The following is a 22816-nucleotide window of genomic DNA, read 5'->3' as shown; positions in this document are numbered from 1 at the left end:
TTACATTTCAATGAAGCCATTGTCTTTTGATTTCGGAAATTACCAGATTAATATGAGATATTAGATAATTCATATAATTTGTTCTCCCAGCTGTTGTTTCCTTATTTGTAAAATGAGTGGGTAAAACTAGATCATCTTTAATGTTTCCTTCCAACTCCATGACTCTAGTGTAAGTTCACAAATAAATCAAACAGCTTTTAATTAAAAATCATACTGATGGTCTGCAATTCATAGAAACCATAAGAATTTACACAAAGCTCCTTTCCTTTAATTAAGCTCAAATGGAAGTACTTGCCCAGCAAGGACTAGAAAGCACCACTGCTGACTTAGTTCTGCCCCACTCTCCATCCTTTTTGCTTCATACCCAGCATTTTTCTGAGCCTTAATGCATAGGACTCAATCTCACTATCAAGAAGAAGTGGGTTGGAGGTATTGCCTACTCACTTCTTGACGTTTCCCTCCAGAAACTGGGTAGTATTCCACCTTATACCTATCCACACTGTCAGAAGGAGGTGTCCAGCTCACTCTGAGAGAACGATGGGTTCGTTCAGAAATAACTAAGTTGGAAGGTGCTTCCAAGTCACCTGCACACAGAAATAAAATACATACACTTTTTTCATTATGACAGCAAGGTGATGAAATCTGAAATTAGAATGAAATAGTATTACTTCTCATATTTCAAACTTGTACACACATCCTGATATACTGATATACAGCTTTTCAGTCCAGAGTCTCATTGCTAGTAAGACCTCCCTGAATAGGTTGGGAAAGGATTCTTCTGTCCCAGAAAAGTCAAGCCTGGGCTCATTGTCTTTCATTAAAACTTGATCTCACTCTTCCTTGTGGCATCACCAGTTTACCAGTCTCCTACCTCAAAAACCTCTGAGTCATTCTTGAATACTTCCTTCTTTCTCTAACCTTATACATATAATTAACGAAGAAGGATTTGGGTTCTGACAATTCCATTGTTTCTATTACTGTTGGTACCACCCAAGTTCATCATTCTCGTTATCATTTGATTATTTATATTCATATCTTATCTTCTTCTCTATAGGTTATGCTCTGTGAGGACAGAATTGGTTTCTTATTTATGTTTAGTTCCCCTACTTCAGTAGTAAGTAGGACCTACTTCAGTAGTAAGAGAAGCTAACCACATTCCTCAAGAAAAAAGAAAAACAACCAAGTCTTTTAAACTTTAGGGATACCCTACTGCCTGTGAGTGTGCTCTCTGTGGGTAGATAAAGTGAAATAACCAATGAACAACAGAATGACTACAGAATGGTATCTAGAATTAACATCAATGAAAATAGAAATATTAAGCTCACTATGACCATTAGAAAGATGTCTCCAATAATAATTTAAAGATAATTAATCCAATGACTTCACTGGCATGGCAATCATTCTCATAGAAACTCTTTCAACTGTCTTTGTAAAGCTGGGGAAAGCATTTCCATTCTTAGTACTCTAACCTTTATTATAGTTGGGTCATAACCAAGCCTACAAAATTATCAAGCAATTTTACTGTCTGGGAAATTAGAATGAATACAACTATTACATAGTTGATAAAAAAAATTAAGGAAAATAGATAAAAGATGTTTTCATCCCCACTCAAAGTCCTCTCCAACTAAATAAAACTACAACTCTCTCAGCAAATCCAGAGCCAGAAGCCTACAAATTCTGGCTTCCTGGCTGATCTATTTCTCCAGGGAAAAGGTCAGTCTGTTGTTCAAAATCCAAAAAGAAAATCTGTAAATGTTTGGAGAGAAAAAATTCAAGAATAAAAAGTCAAATAAATGTATCCTCAATACCCAAAGTATATGAACCATTTCTACCACATTATTTATCTTCAAATAAGCTACAGGTCATTTCTAGTTTGCTGCCATCAGAAACAAATTAGAGAAAAAATCAGGAACTAAACTAATGATTCTCAACTAAAGGCATTATTTTCCCCAGCAAACATTTGGCAACTTTAAAGATATTTTTAGTTGTCACAACTCAGGGGATGCTACTGGCATCCAGTGGGCAGAGCCAAGGGATGCTGCTAAACACCTCCCAATACACAAAAGGGTCCCTTTCCTCCATCCCAAAAACAATTATCTGCCCCAAATATCAAGGGCGCTAAGGGTGAGAAATCCTGGGCTAATCTTACCTGGACCTTTGACACTATTACATAAGTTAATAGTGAGGTCATCTACAATCTTAGAGAGTGACTCAAAATCTGCCACGTTGTATGCATGGGTATCATCAGGATCTGTTGCAATCATCTTTAATTCATCCTCATCAGCATTTTTAATACCTTGAGGAAAAAGGATATATTCAAATTAAAAGCATTGGTATTTTCAATGTTAAGTAGAACATATATGTGATTTTCTGCAATAATAAAATGATAATAGTTACAAAATAGAAACAAATAAAAAATATAAACTAGAAACTATTCTGAATTAGCTTCTTCTAAATGCTTCTAACACCAATTTCCCACCAAAAACAGTGTCTCTTGAATGTTTTTTCTGGAAAGTAAAATAATGGCTATCAAAAATAAACATGGCACTGTGGAAAACCAAACAGGAATTTTCCTGAATCCTATTAATAGTACATTTGTCCTCTTAATCATTACTTTCTGCCAAGAAGCCATGTAGATCTATCTCATTACAAGGGGAAAAGAAGAAAATGAGTTAACTTCTTGGCATATCATTTTGATAAGTTATGTGATTGGGAAAATATGTTTGTTTTCTTGTGCTTCAAAAATATTTTTAACTACAAAAATATCCTCTGTTTTTGTTTTTGTTTTTAAGATTTTATTTATTTATTCAAGAGACAGAGAGAGAGAGGCAGAGACATAGGCAGAAGGAGAAGCAGGCTCCCTGCGGGGTGACTGATGCAGGACTCGATCTCAGGACCCCACAATCATGACCTGAGCCAAAGGTAGACACTCAACCACTGAACCACCCAGGTGACCCTATCCTTCACTTTTGTAACCCTAGAGGCACTGCTAGCCCTTTGAGTGCTTACCAATAGCAAACAGCTCCACGCCTTCATCCTTGAGTTTCTTTGAAGGTGCCTCAACGTCATCTTGTGATTTTCCATCAGTGATGAGAACACCAATTTTTCGAGCTCGAGGCCTCATGCCAGCTTGGGTTCTGAAGTTTTGTTGCCGAATGAAATTCAAAGCCATGCCTAGTGGGATTTTTAAAAGAGAATCAGTCACATCATTACTCAGTCACAAGTCGTGAGTAAAAGCAAGAGCTAAAAGCACACAACTCCATCTTTACTCACCTGTGAGAGTATTGCCTCCTTTGTATGGTAAGTTTGCCACAGCTTGCAACAAGCTCTTCTTGTCTCTGTGAGCATTTAGCTGCCACTCTGTTCTGGGGTCCCCACTATACTGAGCAAGGGCTAAAAGAACACCATCAGCATTAGCATCTATAAAAGAGCATGATGAAGATGTCTAAAGGTCTTCAAGATTGCCAGACCTACCAATCTGTACTCTTTTGGGACCAATCTCAAAGACTTCCACAATGCGAGAGATGAAACTCCTCACGGTCCTAAAGTTCGCCCGGCCAATGCTCCATGATCCATCCACCAGCAACACAATATCTGCTTCTGCTCTGGTGAGACACTCCATCCCTGACATGGCAATCATGAGACAGTACAGGGTAAGGAGCAAATTCTTATCAGGGTTACTTCCTAGCCATGCGTCTGCCATCCCTGGATGCTCAATATTGCCTAGCTGCTTCATTTCTGTAGTTTAGCTTTGTGATTTGGAGGTCAACTCTGAACATATGTCTGTATGATTTATTAACTTCAAATGACATTCATAAGAATCACCAATTCCTCCAATGATTCTTTCAATGACAAATCTTTCCTTCATCTTTGACTATGTTTCCTGGCCACGGTCATAGACCCTGGAGACTGAAATTAAACCATCAATTGTGTAAACGTGAATGGGCTTACAAGCCCAAGAGCTAAAATAAATGAATGAAAATGTATAGCCATCTAACTATAAGGCATTAATAATTTTAATAAAATTTCAATGTGATCTAAAGATTAGATGCTGCATTTTTCTATAAGATGTAATGGTCATTAGCAGACAAGTATGAAATGAACTAGTAAAATGTGTGAGCTAAGAAAGGTTTTAGTGAGCTAAAAACTTCTTTTAAAATAATTAAGCTTCCGGGTAATTATTACATATCTTACAAAGGATTGGACACATTATTCTTAAAATCAAACCTTTTTGAAGTAAAAATATCTTGTTTTGAAATCTGATAGCTATTGTATTATTGAGTTATTGGCTGCCTAACTTTATCATCTAATAAGTATAACAATCAGGTAAACACAGATGGTGAAGTCTGCACATTTAAAAAACCAAGAAAGAAGGAAGACAATTTAGAAAAAGTATGCAAACAAATATACAAATTGAGAGCTGTAGAGACAATAAGCACAAACACTGATACAAAGCTAGGGTGCTTTGGAAAGAGAGAAAAATCCCAATATCCTCAGTGCACAAGCTACAAAATAAAAATATAAGTCAGTTAATATCATCATAACAAAAACAATAGAACATTCATGCAAAACAGCAGGATTTGACACTTTCATTTATTTTATCCACACCTTATTTTTTAAATGTCCTCTTTCCTAGGAGGTTACATTACCAACTATGACTTTTCCAACTTCTTGCCATGTTAGCATCTGAACTTTATATTGTTTTAAAAAGCTCATTGAAAAAAATTAAATGATGCTCACCACACTATAAAGCTCTCCTTCGCATATAGTACCGTCTATCAAGATTGAGGTCTCCCAGACACCACCTTAAACATCTAAGCCTGTGCAAGCCTTCCCCTACCCTGCCCAGATCTACTCTTTTTTTATCAAATATTGGAAAAATATTTGAAAGTAAATTCTACCCACTACTTCCACCTCAAAGAATGTTCAAAGCTAACTTCACGCATATCAAGGCTATAATTGTGGCAGCAGCAGAAAAATCTAAAGGGTTTAAATTACCATGCTGCTTCCCAAGTCATGCTTGTCCACCTAGTTATATAACCCAATTCTTTTGCTTGCTCGGCCCAGATAAATCATTTCTGCAACTACATTAACACAATAAATTTGCATCTTAGTCTCTAAAAAGAGAGAAAATGTATGTTACCTACCCATTACAAAACCTCATCTTTAAATAATACAGCACTATGTAACCAATGCAATGCTGACAAGACAGGCCTTAAAAAATACTGTCAAAGATATGTTTAGCTGGGTGTTTGAAGATATGTTTTTTAGCATGTAAATTTTTTAAATATATTGTAGTATAAAATGTTTATAGTTGTTTTTCTCTGTGTGATTAACCAAATAGTTCACATTTGAAATAGTTTCATAATATTAAGTTTTCCTAGGGAAATGTAATGAGTTGCATTTCTTACCAGAGGATAAAATTGGCATTACAGTTGTGTCAGAAAGGGTTGTCATTTCTTGTCCAACGAGTGGCGAACTTTCTCCTCCATCAAACATTCCAAAAACATTTACTTTATAGGTGGTACCTGCCCTGAAATGTTAAAATATATAGTCTATATGTATATTGGCTCAAGTGGTAGCATATTTGGCTTTATTAAAGACATTCATCTTGATTTACAAACATTCACTTAAAGCAAGTTATAATGTACTGCTTCCAAGCAATGGGCTTTAAGAAAATAATTTAAATGTTTTATCTTGCAAGGTAACAGAAAGCGTCTGGCACATAGTGGGCTCAGTAAATTTCATCCTCTCTACACTGATAAAAGTTAAGAGTGAGCATTTATATAGATTTCAATATTGTTAAATGAATGATTGAGATAAACAAACTTTCCAAAAGCCAGCACACAGTAGTCCATTCTTCCTACTGTAATGAATGTAGGGTGCTGTTCAAACTCAAACTTCCTTGTTTTCCACTGCACAGCCTGAAGCAAGACCTTTAATCAGCCCACCCTTTCCCAATGCTGCCAGCTGGCACCCACCACAAAGTCCTGTTTCTCTCTCCCATGGCCCACCCTGGAAGAGGATTCATACTCAGCGTCTCAGCGTGAGTCACCTGGACCTTTCCAGAAAGCACAAGAAGCCTCACATCTCCACAGGCCTGGCTAGGGACCAGCTGCTTTTGGTGAAATTGTATAATATGGACATGAATTTTTAAAAAGTAGACTTTATTGGAAAAAATGCCATTCCTGATCACTTAATAACAAAAATCATCAAAACATTATAAAAACTTCTGCTAGCCTCTGAATCCTAACCTCAACTTCAGCAAGTCCAAGAATGAGAAGGCAACTTCCACTGATTTTAAACACCTCACTAGCAAACAGACATATAAGTGATTATCTGGGTAAGGCCTACTAATTTACGTAAATTATTCAACCTTCTAACAAAAACTGAATATAGTTCATTCCTACCTAAGTTCCTCCAAAACAACTGTATTGTCATATGGTCCAACCACTAACTCCCCCAGCCTTCTGTCGTCCCCTGTAGGGTGGAAGGTGACTTTATAACCCTTTACTTCCCCAGGGGCAGGCTCCCAGGTCACTCGGAAACTTGACATGGTTGGGTCAGATGTTTTGAGATTTCTGGGTGACTTAAATCGAGAAGCTGTAAAGATAAAAAGATTTTAAAATATTACTCATAAGAGTAAGCTTTGGGTTTTTTATTCCCCTTGCAATAAGAAGTTGAATTAGAAATATCTAAGTGATATTATATATCACTTGTATAGAAATCATCACATACTTAACACTTGAAATTGTATATTCATAAAAATGGTTAAGTCTGGTAGCACAGAATTTACTACCCAATAAAAATCCTGATAATGAAGTGCTACCCAAGTGGACATATAAATAATTCTCACAATTCAGAAGATTAGAATAACGTTAGAACATTACTATGTAGAATCATTTTACCAAGAGCTAGAGTGGTAAAAATAGAATGTTAATTAGGCATCCTTTCAAATTATTCTAACGTATTATAGAATTAGTTTTAGACATTTACAAATCAAGTAGATGTATTAAAGCCTTCCTTTAAAATATTACACCTTCCCCCCGCAAAAAAATTATTTTATACCTGTTGTTCCCGATCCTTGCCTAAGCTTTCCTTCTCCTGTCTTATACATTGGGAGAACTGTAATGTCATATGTAGTCTGGGGTTGAAGTCGCTTTAACACTGTTGAGGTGACTGTGGGTGGCACTTTGGCCACCATTTGTCTCCCACCCCCACGGGGGCGATACACAACCCGGTAGTTGATGACTTTCCCGGGTGCTGGTTTCCAGGTAACTCGCATTGTGTTTTCTGTTTCTTCATCCACTTTCAAGGTTTTTGAATCTTGGGATACTGTGAGATAAAAGGAAAATTACAATGTATACTATATTGAAAGAAAATACACATGTCTACTTTCCTATTTACGTGAAAAGAAATTGTGGTTTGTTACGTAAGTACACGGGGCTCTTGCTTAGCACTATGATCTCTCATAAACTTATGATGGCGTGTGAGCCTAATCTCAGTGAGACCATGGTAAGATGTTTTCTCTTTATCTAGCTAATAACTAAAAAATGGGAGTTCTTATTGCACGGATTTCCTTTTGCATTCTAGAGACTTTAGTAAAGAAAACATCCATTTCCGGAGATGAGCTTTTAGAATTTTTATTGTACTTCCATCTGTAAATAATTCTTGTGGCAATCATGCTGTGGGGGATACTAAAAATTAGTATTGGGGGTCAGATATATTATTTGGGTCTTTTCAGAAAAAGGTACAGTCCATAAATGACCAGCCAGAGTTGACTATCGTTAACACTATTCTTTGTGATTGCCACAGACATGCAAAACTATGAACACAAAAGAAGAGGAAACTCTAACACATAAAAATATCTCAAGGGCTCTAAAGATAAATTGACATACACTGAGTGTTTTAGAAAAAACTATATATAAAAAGTGTTTCATAAATATATAATCAATATTATATACTAAATAATCTTTTACTAACATTTCATAATTATTAATAGCTGAATTAGAAACAGATCACCCAACATCCACAAACAGCGAACATACATCTCTTTTCTTTTACATGATTAGAGTTTATAAGCAAGATCATTTCACTAAGCTAAATAATCTTAGCATTTTCAACACAAAGACACTAAACTGAAGGAAACATTGCAAAGACTCTTGATCTTATGAAAAATTTTCATGTTCATATAGGCAAGGACCACTTGAAATAATTAGAAAATCTGAATAAACTAAGTATGTATATTGAGCAACATTTTTCAAACATTGGACATCAGGCAATGTAGGACAGTGATCCCTGAGAGATAGAAAGAAATGAAAGTGATTGTCCTGGCTTATTGCTTAGAGAGAATTCCCAGCCCCAGTTCAGGAAGAGAGAAACCAGATGGAGCCTGATGATCTCACTTAATTGAGGAGATGGTTTTGTGCGTCAGGGGAGTCCAAGGCATCTAGAATTGCAGAGCAGAGTACTGAAGAGGAGATGGTGTAACAGAGGGAAAAGCTCCAAAAATCTGCAAAAGGTCCTCCTGGAGTCTTCAGCTCAGTACTAATCAGTGCATGTGTATGAGGAAACCACCCAAAACTAGGGAAAGAACCACCCAAAAGGAGCAGATGGAACAATTAATTCCTAGAGTTCATGCAGGTCCCCAGTAATGCCCCAGTAATGGGGCAAAGTTATCCCTAAACTAAAGGATCTGCTGGTCTAGTTCTAACACAACTTAAATGAAAGCTTGAGAAAAATTAAACTACTTCCAAGTAACTTGCTTGGAAGTAACTTTGCTTTCCAGAGCAAAGCTTAAGGATATTTATAAGAATGTAAAAATATCTGGCACTCGACAAAGTAAAATTCTCTAAGTCTGGCATCTAATAAATATTACCAAGCATGCAAAGAAGGAAAAAAATACGACTTATGTTATAGACTGAATGATTGTGTCTCCTCAAAATTCACTTGTTAAAGCCTTAACCTCTGTGATAGTATTTGGAGATGGGACCTTGGAGAAGAAACCAGGACTAAATGAGGTCATAAGAGCAGGGTACTAATCTGATGGGAATGAAATCCTTATAAAATGAAGAGGAGACACCAGAGTGTGCTCTCACCACCCCCTCCAGCCCCCCACATGCAGAGAAGAGGAAAGGCCATGTGAGGACATAGTAAGAAGATGGCCTCTGCTAGTCAGGAGCAGAGTTCTCACCAGAAATCAAATTCTGTGAGAACTTTGCTCTTGGACTTCCAGCCTCTAGAAAATAAATTTCTGTTGCTTAAGCCATGAGTTCATGACATTTTGTTATGACTGTTGGAGCTAAGACAACCCGTAAGAAGAAGAAAATTCATATATATAGAAACATAACCAGAAATGGCATATATGACATAATTATTCAAAAGGTGTGAAACTCCAGTGATAATGGTGAAAATTAACAAGACCGGAAACAACAAATGTTGGAGAGGATGTGGAGAAAAGGAAATCCTCTTGCACTGTTGGTGGGAATGTGAGCTGATGCAGCCACTCTGGAAAACTGTGTGGAGGTTCCTCAAAGAGGTAAAAATAGACCTGCCCTACGACCCAGCAATTGCACTGCTGGGGATTTACCCCAAAGATACAGATGCAGTGAAATGGCAGGACACCTGCACCCCAATGTTTATAGCAGCAATGTCCACAATAGCCAAACTATGGAAGGAGCCTCAGTGTCCATCGAAAGATGAATGGATAAAGAAGCTGTGGTCTATGTATACAATGGAATATTACTCAGCCATTAGAAATGACAAATACCCACCATTTGCTTTGACGTGGATGAAACTGAAGGGTATTATGCTGAGTGAAATAAGTAAATCAGAGAAGGACAATCATCATATGGTCTCATTCATTTGGGGAACATAAAAAATAGTGAAAGGGAATAAAGGGGAAAGGAGAGAAAATGAGCGGGAAATATCAGTGCGGGTGACAGACATGAGAGACTCCTAACTGGGAAACCAACAAGGGGTAGTGGAAAGGGAAGTGGGCGGGGGTTTGGGGTGACTGGGTGACGGGCACCGAGGGGGACACTTGACAGGATGAGCACTGGGTGTTATGCTATATGTTAGTAAATTGAATTCCAATAAAAATATATACAAAAAAATAGGTGTGAAACAACTATGACAACTATATGCCAGAGGCTAGTCATGGTAGAAGAAATATTAGGCATGTTACCTAAAGACACAGAACATACAAGAGACTCTAACAGAACTTCTAGAGATGAAAGATACAATGTCTTAGATGAAAGATACATAAGATGGTATTGACAGCAGATTTGAAATTGCAGAAGGAAAATTAGTGAACCTGTTGATATGATAATATAAACTATCTGAAATTAAACATTGGGAAAAAAGATTGAAAAACTGAACAGCACAATTAGTCTGTTTGAAGTAAGTGTGATAACTTCAAACAGACTAATACATGTACAATTGGCACACTTAAAGAGAGTGGGGTGTGATAAAGTATTTTAAAAAATACAATGGTCTAAATATTTTCAAATTTTTTAAAACTATAAACTCACAGATCCAAGAAACTCAATGAATCCTACGCACAAGAAGCATGAATAAAACTATATCACGACACATCAGCAGCAAACTGCTTCAAATCAGTGATAAAAAGAAAAGCTTAAAAGCAGCTGTGTAAGTTAAAGATATATTATATAGAGAGGACAAAGATAAAAATGACAAAATAGATAAAGAAATTCAATATACAGTTATGAATTATGTTTCTGGGAGATGCAAAAGTATACGTTAAACTAAGAGTAAATTGGTTGCAATTTTTTATCTTAGGGTTTAAAGACACTAAGAATTCTCGGCAAAGTCCATTACTTTCTATAAATATTAAAATTTATTTAGATTAATTCTCAATTCCCTATTACTATTCTCCAAGTAAGCAAACTATTTTGCTTCTCCTCTTTTTTTTTTTTTAGTCCTCCACATTCCCCTCTTTAATATGGCATTTTTCACTATATACATTAATGAAAATTTGAAACAAACAAAAAGAACTTTAGTCAAACTTCCCTTCCTCCTCCAGCTTTATTGGATAGTTTTAAATTACATTTCTATTTTCTAGGACTTCAGTTGCTTTTTCCATCTGACTTTTAAAAACTGATTACAGCAAATGAAACACAGTTGTCTAAGTGATATAGTATACAAAAATAACATCTTGATTTCTGTGAAAATGCATTTCTCCACAATTCCTGAATAACTCCAAATTATGCTAACTCTGAGCATAGATGTTTACTCTGGGTTTTAGATTTAGACTTTGAAAAAAATGTGTTCTAAACCTTTGCCATCACCTTATGCATATCTAGCATCAACGCTGTGATGAAGTTGTTCCTGTTTAGGCCTTAGCAAACTATTTTGCTTTCCTGGAGAATAGTAATAGAGAATTGAGAATTAATCTAAATAAATAAATATATATATATATACACACACACACACACACACAAAGCATTTTGAAAATAGTATGGGAGAGAATATTATATAGAATAACAATGTGTTTGGATCATTATTACTATCAATTGTCATGAATATTTAATAAGTTTATATGTGTCTAACACTTTCCTAGAAAGGGCTGTGCTAAAATGTTTTCTGACTTCTTGTTTCTACAGCTTAAATTTTTATTCAGCATAACAAGGCATCTCTTGCAGAAAATTTCCAGACCAATTTCTTACAACTCAGAATTGAGAAAAATGAACAGTTAAATCTTACAAGTATTGGTCTAGAAAGAAACCTATGTTTCCCAAAAAATGAGATCCTAAACTTTAAAACAGCCTCAAATTTAAATATGCTAATAACAGTCTAATATTGTATGTCATACCCTTGAAATGCTTCAAGGATCTCAATTATATTCCTGTCTTTTATTTATTTTTTTTAATATTTTTTTTTAATTTTTATTTATTTATGATAGTTACAGAGAGAGAGAGAGGCAGAGACACAGGCAGAGGGAGAAGCAGGCTCCATGCACCGGGAGCCCGATGTGGGATTCGATCCTGGGTCTCCAGGATCACGACCTGGGCCAAAGGCAGGCGCCAAACCGCTGCGCCACCCAGGGATCCCTATTCCTGTCTTTTAATTAATTCTTTAGAATAAAAGAATTGAGGTGAAATAAGGTACAACATATCTTACCCTAGTCTTAATGGAAAACTTTGGATTTTAGGGAGAAAAAAATAACATGAGATTTCATTTACTACGATGGAAACCAATCGTGTATATCTGAGAAATATGCCTTATCACATATTTAAATTTCCAATAAGGAGGTTTTTTTAATCTGGTTAATTTTAATGCAAATTTAAACGTAGACACATCCTACTGAGTTTGCCAGTGATTAAAAAAGAGAGAAATGAGTTCTTCAGACTACTCAGATCAAAAGAGTCTAATTTTTTTTTAATTTTTATTTACTTATGATAGGCACACAGTGAGAGAGAGAGAGGCAGAGACACAGGCAGAGGGAGAAGCAGGCTCCATGCACCAGGAGCCCGACGTGGGACTCGATCCCGGGTCCCCAGGATCACGCCCTGGGCCAAAGGCAGGCGCTAAACCGCTACGCCACCCAGGGATCCCAAAAGAGTCTAATTTAAGGACTACTTAAAATCAGGATATGGGACTTATCTCAGATAAGTGCTAATCACTTCCTTCTCCCCTCCTTTACCAAAAAAATCCCTCAACTTCTCCACTTCTTTCTAAGAAAAGGAAATGCAAAAATGTCCCATTCTTTCCCCTTTTCCTAAAATCTTCCCAGAATAAAGGGAATAAACTTTTCTCCTGTAAATTCTTAGAAATGCCTTTGTTTAACACATGGCTTCTTAGGGAAGAGAATTAAGGAATGTTGGCACACTTTTCAACTAGCTGATAATAAATGATGATAGGTCATTCAAAATTATTCACCAGAAAGAATATTAATAACATTAAGATAAATCTGACCCACCAGAAAATTGAGTGGACTTTTGATTTAACCTTACCAAATGCAAGAGTGAGAAAGTAAAGACTCTAGGATTAGTCTTGGGGACATAATAATCATAGCCTCAACAGCCATTCTCATACTCATATATCAATCATCTCTAAGTGCCTAGGCACTATGCTTGGTGCTTTGCACGTTGCTATTTCATTTAATCCTCAAGACAACTCTGAGAGACTGTAATCTATAGACTAAAAGACTCAAGAAGGTTAAGTAATTTGCCCAAAGTCATATAGCTATAAATGTGCCTGCATTCTGTGTCTCCATAGCTCCTGATCTTTTCACTAGTTGAGTTTCTTATCTAGTTGACCATCCTATCAGGAAAAAAAAAAGACAGAGAGTGACAAAGATAGATAGTTGACAGGATTCAATATTTCAAAATGTAATATAATTTTCATACTAGGTGAACTAAACAAACCTGAATTTAAACCACAGTCTTTAAAGGTCTTAATTTTTCATCCCCATTTATCATATAATGAAATATAAAGGCAAGTGGCTAAACTGCCACTTGAGCTAATAGCTATTAGGAAGCATCAACCAACACCCAAACACACTCATGATGTTACTTACATTCAGTTGTGGCTTCTCCGTTCAAAGGTTCTCCTTCTCCACTGCTGTAAACTGCAAAGACTGAAACCTTATATTTGGTCTCTGGCTGAAGATTTTCTATCACGGTATGAATTGCATCTCCGGGAAGACTTTTCTCTCCAGTCTCAATATCATCATAAAGTGATTTCCATGAGACCCTGTAACCTCGAACCATTCCTGGAGCTGATGTCCAATAAGCCCCAATTGATGTGTCTGTGATATCTTTAGTAACCAAATCCTTGGGTGAACCACGTTCTAGAATAGAAATCAAAGGAGAATCATTTTTTAATGTCAACTAGATATGTAAATATTCCTTCAACAGGTGGACATCCAAACTTGCTGGACTCAAACTCAGTTTGTCTAAAGTTGCCCATTTCTTCTTTCTGAGCTGTCTGTCCTATTCTGTCAGTGGAGCAGATTGATGGAATAAAACTTTAGAATATTATCTGATTCCGAACTATCACCTTGGTCCCCAAATGCTCAGTTGGATCATGAGGCCCTTCAGGATAAGGATGACATCCAAATATGAAAGAGTATGCACCTAAAAGAATTTTTCTCCAAGGGAAAAAAATGCATTGAAATCCCCAAATTTTACTCCTTTGCAGTCTACTTTATGACATAGCCAATTGTTCACAATGATCTTTCTTTCTTTACCATCATTTGTTCTCTGTGATGTAATTTAAATAAGTGCAGTTCCAATGTCTGACTTATAATAATTTCAACAATTTCATATAGTTTGCAAATATTAATTCCAGCAATCATTTTTTGGTGAAAACTCTCTTTGTTCATACAATTTAAAAGTAGAAGTGTAAACTCCAATATAGCTTAACTCTAATGAAACTAAAAACCACCAATTCTTCTGGAAAACTTTAAAGTGATTAGTCATCAAAATAAAACACTTGTTCTAGCTGATCGAAAATATCTGCTACCAAATTTTGGCTCTTTCAATTCAAAAAAGAAAAAAAGTACAACCCAAATGGAAAAATATGGAAACCTCAACTTAATAGGAGGCACAGATGTCTTAAAATAAAACCCTCACTTTCCATAATTTAAATGTAAGATAAATATACAGATCACTTTATATTGGCTACCTTTACTAGGGTTTATGCCACAGCATGACATAAATATAAAACTATCTGCTTCTACAGCATACATTTCACTAGTAATTGTTGTATATTCAAGCAAATGATATATAATACTATTACAAGAATTTTGAAGACTATTGCTTTACTTGAATCAAAGAGTAAAAATGAGTATCTTAAAAATGCTCATAATTAAACAACTAAATTTCAACACAAAGAGTAAAGATAACAATAAGGAAAAGAAGAAATCTGGGTAGACAGGAACTTATCATACTGTAGAATTTAGAGGGAAAAATAAATACAACAGGAGCTGGGCATCCTACCAGACCCCAAGCACAAATGGAAAATTCTAACTTCATTATGAATAACTTTAACTGCTGACAGGACATCTCATCTCTGGAGGGAAATTAGTTACATATTTCACTAAAACCAAGAATACTTATTTTCAAGAACATATTGACTTTTCTCCCTCAGTACTTGAGGCTAATTCTCACTCGAAGGCCTTCTTTCACTGCATGGGCTAATTCTTAAATGGCCATGTATCTTTATATTTTCTCTACTTACGGGAATATAAACAAAATGTTCCTTTGATTTAGTTTGGTTGTTGTTTTTTATGTTTTATTTTGTTTTGATCATTGATATCTCAGCAACTGGTCCCTAAGTTTTAAATGTGCAACAATGTTTCCTTTGCTTGATATACACCTTTTTTTTCACATGTGCCTCTTCTAAATTGCCTAAGTTGTGGTTAGGAATTGCAGCCACTGTAAAATCGTTGTACTTAAAAGTGACTGAACTTGAATCCACTAAAAATGGCATTAATGACATTCCAAAAAAGTAGAAGACAAATAAGTTAGCTAGAATGAAGGAATTATCTTCCAAATTAACACTGGAGTAGTTTACAAACAATCATTTCAGCTTCTCGTCTGCTCCAAGGTTGTGTTTCTCAGCCTGTTTTCCTCCCTACTTTGTATAGCACTGAGTTTGTGACATTATTTATTTCCATGACAACAAATATCAATCTCACAAACACAGGCTAATGATTTCACTGTGAGAAAATAATAGGAAAAGAATTGTGGTTGAAGCAAAAATACATTCACAAGGATATTTCTGGGCTACAAACAAAAGGAGCCTAGTTCACTAGACATGCATTCCCATGGATTTTAATCAACTGTTGTAACACTCTCAGAACTTTGTAAAGCTGGAACAAAATACAAGTGAAATTGCAATAAAGACCTTTGCAATGTTTATCGGGGTCCTGAAAAGAGTCTATAAAAGCACTTTTTTTGAAAAATACAAATGAAATATTAACTAAAAAACATTCTCAAGTTGTAACTAATGGCATGACAGCACTAATTTCACTGAGCACTGAGTAAATTCTCAATTACAGTAAACAATCCACAAAAAAACTATAGTATCTGCCTGTGACTCCCAAAGGCATTATATACAGACACTGGCATCACAACATGTCACGTCAGTAACAAAGAAATACGGAATCCAAAGAAAGAAGAAAGACACATCAGTCCAGAAGCCAAAATTGAACAGATAAACTGCTTCAACAGGCTTCTCATATGTCATCAGTTTGATAAGAATATTCCTAAGTATTAAATTTATACTGTTGCCAAACATATTGATAAACTTTTTTTCTAATAAAAAAAGTGAGAGGGTTGAGTATCCTAGCTACTGCATTATACCCAAGAATTTTGAGAATATGATGTACTCATGACAAGTATATTTTATCAGACCTATAACCTTTCAAAAAAATTTTTACATGGAATCTTGGCTTAGACAAATATTGGATTAAAAAAATGAAGCAATTGAGTTTTACCCTGTGATACAATTGGCAGGCTGTCAAGTGGCCAAGCTGGTCTTAAGACCTAATGTACAACCAGCTGAAAAGGCCACCAGCAGGCTATGTCACTTCCTGGGGCCTGGAGCAAAATAAATAGACCAGATTTGATAGGATACATAGAATCACCTGGGATGCCAAAGAGTGGGCCATGCCAAAATCAATTAAATTGGAATATCTAGAGATATCCCTAAGCACTGATACTTCCTTTAAAAACCTTTTAAATATTATTCTTATTCCCCTACAATTCTTTATTCTTTTCTCATTTCTTTCTTTCCTCTTCTTTCTGCTATTCCTCTCTGAGACCTAAGGAGACATTTATTTGGAAGATGTGATTGGTCAGTGCAGGAAGAAACCTTCACACCTGCTTTCACTCTGAAATGAGCCTCCTTCAAAATAGACAGGCGTGGTAAGGGCAAAATTCATCAAAATTGTTGGGCCCCGTGATGCAGTACAGGGTTGTTCAATGGTTTATACATTGTGTGGACTTATGACCACACACAGCAAATTGCCCTTTAGGTAGTAGAATCTCTCAAGGCTGACCCTCAGAGAACTGAGAAGCTGACTGGATCTTCTCATCACGTCCTTTCCACCCCATGACACACATGGGATGTTCACTGCTCTCTCCTCCCCTTCATTCTGATTCCAAAGGAAATGGCTCTCAAGACATGCTTCTTATTCAAGCATTGATCACATTTTCCTGTGAACAAGATTTAATTTAAGCCAGGCATTTACTTTGGTTTAAAATACTGAATTGTAGGTTTTGTCCTCAATCTAAGGAACTTTGGACATCAATAACTACTGGAAGAGATTATTTCGCTTGGTTTGGTTAGAGTGGGTTTGGGAGTCTCTTTTTTAGAAAACATGGGAAGGAAAAGGAAAGAGAGAGGAATAAGAAAGGAAAGATGTCAGAAGACCAGACTCTAGCCTTTCTGCAGGAGGCATTACTGTATGTCAACAGGAGAAGCCATAGAAAGGTCCAGTAAATAGGAACCAAATCTAGTAGTCTTGCCCCTTTGTCATTATGCTTCTCAGAACCTGGATCCAGTTCTGCTCCAGCAAAGGTTCCCTACTTCCTCAAGTTTTCTCTTTTTGCTCTTCCCTAAGACTTACAAATATTTGTTTTATGTGTTTTAGTTTGTTCAGGATTTCACATATGTGGCATTGTTTCCAATAATATTTAGTCTCATGGTACCTGCCATTCTGGTGTATGTGCCTATGCTTTGTATATTACTTTTATTTCTGGTAATAGAATTTCTGGTAGTTGTTTCAAATAAATCCTCTCCTATAATGATGGTAGGCCTTCAACTTTATCCTTCTCAGTAGTTATCCCAGCTACTCTCTTCTCCCCTGTACAGTACCAGTATAAGTTATAAGGAATAACATGTTTTTCTGTCATACATTTAAACACGTAAAATTTATCAATTTTTTGAAATTCTGATACTCAGCATTTCTGCTCTGACTACAAACATATTTAGATATATTCAAAAGACATTTTTTCTCATGCCTACTCGCATGTGTCTCCAACCTACTACTGTGGGAAGTAATTTAGACAGGTGCATTTCTCATGATCCGAACATCCACAAGGGGTTGATTCCTACTTTTTTCCACACATAAGGCCAAAGAACTAATGCCTCATTTAAGTAACTTTCCTACATTCCCTTAGCCCTTTTCCATTTGCTTTCTGAAAAGCAAATCACCATCCAATTCAAATATAATTATAACACAAATTAGCCAATGATGATAACTGAAAAATTAATCATAATGAAATGAAACTGTATAAATTGTTCCAGTCAGCTTTCATTGAGTTTCACATACCACTTTCAAAAATAGAAGTTAAATTGAAAATGTAATGTAAATCCCCTTCTAAATCAATTTGTCTTTTCCGTTAGCGCTCAACTCAAAAGTCATCCAACTTTCCACAGCAGAATACAGAAAACCTGCTTCCACGTTTATGTGGAAACACACTTGATTTACAACCTCAGTGAATTAGAGCCACCATTCTAAAGTACAAAGTTCACTATTGATAAGCTAACAGCTACATTAAGCAATACATAGTTCTTGAAAACCTCTTAACACTTAAATCACCCTTCAACCTCAAAACTTATCTGAGATTTCTTCCATAAATGTTATGTCTCCAATGTGATTTAGATATTTTTCTGATGAGCCATTAGTGTGCAGGAAAGGAAATACAAATTGCTGTTTGGTTATTGTGCTAAAGTTCCCTGGAACCCCCAGCATTATTATACCCAGAATACATGATTTTTCAAATTATGAGATAGCAGTAAATCTAGGGAAATATAGAGGTCCTATTTAGTCCGTCTTGGAGAGAGGCCCCATGTTACTCAACATCAAGCGGAGGAGTTCCTATGATGTGCTAAAAACCTCCTTGTAACAAAATGTCAGCTGAGTGAGCTTGGTTTGATATACAGGAAGCTGTCCATGTCTAGGGCATTGGCAGGTTGCTATAGCAACTAAAACAAAGGAAATTTTGAAAAGTCATCTTTTCCATAGCCAAAAACCAACACTCAAAAACAAAAAGAACCGTATTATTCCTAAACTGAAACTTTCATTCATTTGTAGTAAATCTCTGAATTAAAATGAGCATTATTCATTTCAAGTTTATAAGAGCAGATTTTCCTCTCTCTACACATTAACAATGAGAACTGAAAGTTCTAGCAATGCACATTTACTTGTACAACAGTGCTGTAGTAATTACATTAAATCTACTTTAACAACAACAGGTGGGAAAAAAAACAACATAAATCAAGCCTAATAGTTTGTTCTCAGATTCCTCTAAAGTTTGGATCTGAAATAGTAATAAACACTGCCTTTGTGATTCCATTTCATACAGTACTAGAGCAAACCATGAACTTCCCCGATGCCAATGTTAATAAATCTCTCTTCCAGGGACAGGGGAATTTTCTGATCATTGGCTACATTTCAACAAACTAGGAAACAGATTCAAGTTAGGGACAGTTGTAGACCACACTAGATATTTTTTAAATATTTTTTGAATTGAATAGAATTCACTTCAAGCAATCTATAAAATTTCCAACCTACAGAATGCTCTTGCCGGCCGAGCCATGCCTCTGGATGGAAGAAACATTCCTCCAAGGTCTGCTCTTACCACCTTCTCTCCCAAGAGAAAAACAGATTAGAAAAACAGTGGCCCTCAAAAGCAGTTGCCTGGCTCTGTTTCTGGCTTTCCATTCCCTGCATTTACCATCATATCCTATTCCTGTATATGGTATGTGGATTTGGCTGAGTTAATACAATAAAATGAAATGGAATAACCAGGGGCAAAAATCTTCTACTATTTTAATTTAGTCACAACTATGCTTTCACATATTTGTCAAGTTTACCACACATAATGCAATGGGATAAATATGTTCATAAAATCAGGCTGGCAATATTTTATGTAATCCTTCACTGTAGTAAAGAGCTTTGGCGTAAATGGAAAAAATGTATTATTACAACTTAGTTATCAATTAACTATAGTTAATCATCTCACTTCCCTCCTCAAGAAATGGAAAATAGTAATTTTTAAGATTTATTTTACTACCCGTGTATCACCCTTAGAGGTAACTTCTGATCAAATAAGTGGGGGGGGGGGGCACATACTCACACATGCATACAAGTTGGTAGATTTTCTATACTACTTTTACAAAGCTATAAAATCATAAACAATTCTGCTATACACCTGACCCAGGAAAATCACAGCCTAATAGAATGTATGCTGTTAAATTAAAATGTGTACTTTGCTTTCTAAAGATTGTTAATATATTTTCTTAGCAAAAATGCCCAATTTTTAACTCCCAGAATATCTTGACTGAGTATGAATACATTGTTTTAAAATAAGAAAATGCAGAAGAATATCAGAAGGTTAAATGGTACAAGAAGAATAAAACTATTAAAGTATTTCCAAAATATTCCTTATAAGGGAGAAACTTCCACAAACATGGATAATCTACAATCATTCTGGAAAAAACAAAAGCTCAAAAGTTTATCCTTTGAAAAGTCCTATAAACAATCTATGTTGAAAGCCTTTGGGAAGCACATGAGAAAGAGAACTTCAGAAGATCAAAACAGAAAAACAAACTTGTCAGAAATTCTGGATGTTGCTCCAGATACAAAGATCACATGCTTTACTATTTCGGTTAAGTCTCTGTAATTAAGGCAATTTCCATTTTCTACCTCTTACTATTTTCAAAACTTTAGTGTAGCTAATCAATATCTCTGAAATACATACAAAAGCTGTATTTTTAGATATCATCTAAAGTGAATATCATTTCCTCCTGATGATTATACATATACAATTCATGCCTACTCGCATGCATCTCCAACCTACTACTGTGGGAAGTAATTTAGACAGGTGCATTTCTCATAATCCGAACATCAACGAGGAGTTGATTCCTACTTTTTTTCCACACACAAGGCCAAAGAACTAATGCCTCATTTCAGTAACTTTCCTACATTCCCTTAGCCCTTTTCCGTTTCCATATATATATATGATATTTTACAGTTCCCCAGAAGTTTCACTTAGAGTCTCCCATTTGATCTCCACAGTAAATCTGGGATGCAGGGGGACTGATGAGTAAACTGAGGCTCAGAAGGGTTAAGGGACCATTTCAAGGTTACATGATTGAGTACCCAAACCAGGACTCTTCTGGTAATCAGTATTTTACACACTGGTATTTAATCTTTCATTTAAATTCTTTTTTAAAAATAAATTTCATGGACTATTAAAATTAGGCTCTTGATTACTACTAGAGATAGAATTGATTAGAATATTTTTTGTTTATTTTTAATTCTTGACTAAATCTTGTAGTTTTAATGAATATTGCCTAATGTGGGCTTTGTCCTGTTAATTATAATATCTACAATCCCCCAAACTCCTGGATCCCCCAAATTTGACAGATATTTTACCAAAAGTCACCGTGACTTCACATCACAAAAGACGCTTTGGATTCATTTTCTTCCTATAATTATGTTAAGTGAAGCATATAAAAGATGGTGATGACAAGAAAGAATCAAGGGCCTGACTTCTCACTTAGGCCCCCAACTATGGTTCTGACTCATTATTGTAACCATCCATTGATATTTCTTTTGAACATCAAAACATTCTTACTGCGGTTAGGTTAAATTTGTATTTTCTCTCTCTTACTCAACTTACGTTGCAGTTGTGGTGAGTTAAATGTAAGCCACCATTATATTTCAAAGGATTCTAAGAAATATGAAGCCCTCTGACAATGAAGTCTAGAAACCAAGGACATACCTCCAGTTCTGTTAACTTCAAACTTCTACACAGAACTGAATTTTAGAGGTCATTTAGAAAACAAACAAAGCAGAAACCTGGATCCTCATATTTCTCAAGCTAAATGCTTTTTTGCATAATGAATGAGAAGAGACTCAGAGTCTGCAAATGGTTCCTGTCTGCTCTTAAGTAATGAAAGTGGTTTCATTACCCAAATCCTTTTTCATCCCACAGATGTTTGCCAACGTCCTTTGTCACTCTGAATATCACACACCTTTTCTCCACTTACCCAGCCCATGGCATTAAGAACATAGTTGTATGCCCTTATACACTCAGCTCCCCGTACACCTTTTCCTGATCAAATTTAGTTTTTTTTACAGTTGCTTATATTCTACATTTCTGAATAAGAGGCACTTTTATAGTTACTTACTTTTCAGTACAAGTTTCTTTTAGGAGGAAGGATAGCACATTTCTAGATTTGATTCTCTGCAAACATCTTCATCTTCCTAAATGCAATCACAAACTTAGGGATTTCTAGAAAACATGACAGTAATTACCTTCGAGGGTCATTCCTTCGCCATAAAGGGCATCTCCAGCCCCGGATGCATACAAGGCCGTCACAGATAAGGCGTATTGTGTCCCTTCATTTAATCCTCTCAGCACAGTACTGGTTGTATCTCCTCTCACAGTGACCTCTTGAGTTTCACCCCCTGCCGCTGGGATGTATGTGACGAGATACTGTTTCACTTTCCCTGGTGCTCGAGTCCAAGATAATTTCATAGTTGATGTTGTAGGGTCAGAAACTCTTAAGTCTCTTGGGGTCCCTCTAACTTCATTAAAAAAACAATAACATCAAAATTCATTATTTAATAAAATAATTTGAAAAACACTTTATTGCTTTTCAGTGTGTGTGTGTGTGGATATGTGTGTATGCATGCTGCATCAAATTAATATCCTGAGTGATATTACAGCAATTGTAGACAAGCCAACAGAGCTTCAGCATTTCTAAACTAAGCCTCATGTGTTAGTAGAAACAAAGCAAAAGGTACTCAATTCCTCTTCAGTGTTTACAC

At 35.9% G+C, this 22816-nt stretch overlaps 1 protein-coding gene across 3 annotated transcripts in view; it reads right to left on the bottom strand.

Moving 5' to 3' along the window:
* Window positions 1-22816, bottom strand: part of COL12A1 (collagen type XII alpha 1 chain) — a 116261-nt gene that overhangs the window by 66321 nt on the left and 27124 nt on the right. For 2 of the 3 annotated variants that reach the window (XM_072832326.1, XM_072832325.1), the window contains exons 13-22: window positions 22301-22573; window positions 13541-13813; window positions 7069-7335; window positions 6411-6603; window positions 5412-5533; window positions 3475-3624; window positions 3274-3393; window positions 3010-3174; window positions 2150-2296; window positions 445-584 (exon numbers count right to left, since the gene is read on the bottom strand). In XM_072832326.1, the coding sequence (XP_072688427.1) occupies window positions 445-584; window positions 2150-2296; window positions 3010-3174; window positions 3274-3393; window positions 3475-3624; window positions 5412-5533; window positions 6411-6603; window positions 7069-7335; window positions 13541-13813; window positions 22301-22573 (1850 nt within the window). The remainder of the gene's footprint in view (window positions 1-444; window positions 585-2149; window positions 2297-3009; window positions 3175-3273; window positions 3394-3474; window positions 3625-5411; window positions 5534-6410; window positions 6604-7068; window positions 7336-13540; window positions 13814-22300; window positions 22574-22816) is intronic. The other variant, XM_072832327.1, reaches the window with a different exon arrangement.

This window comes from Canis lupus, chromosome 7, assembly GCF_048164855.1.
Source record: "Canis lupus baileyi chromosome 7, mCanLup2.hap1, whole genome shotgun sequence".
Classification (NCBI taxonomy): Eukaryota; Metazoa; Chordata; class Mammalia; order Carnivora; family Canidae; genus Canis; species Canis lupus.
This window is presented reverse-complemented; position numbering and strand designations above follow the sequence as displayed.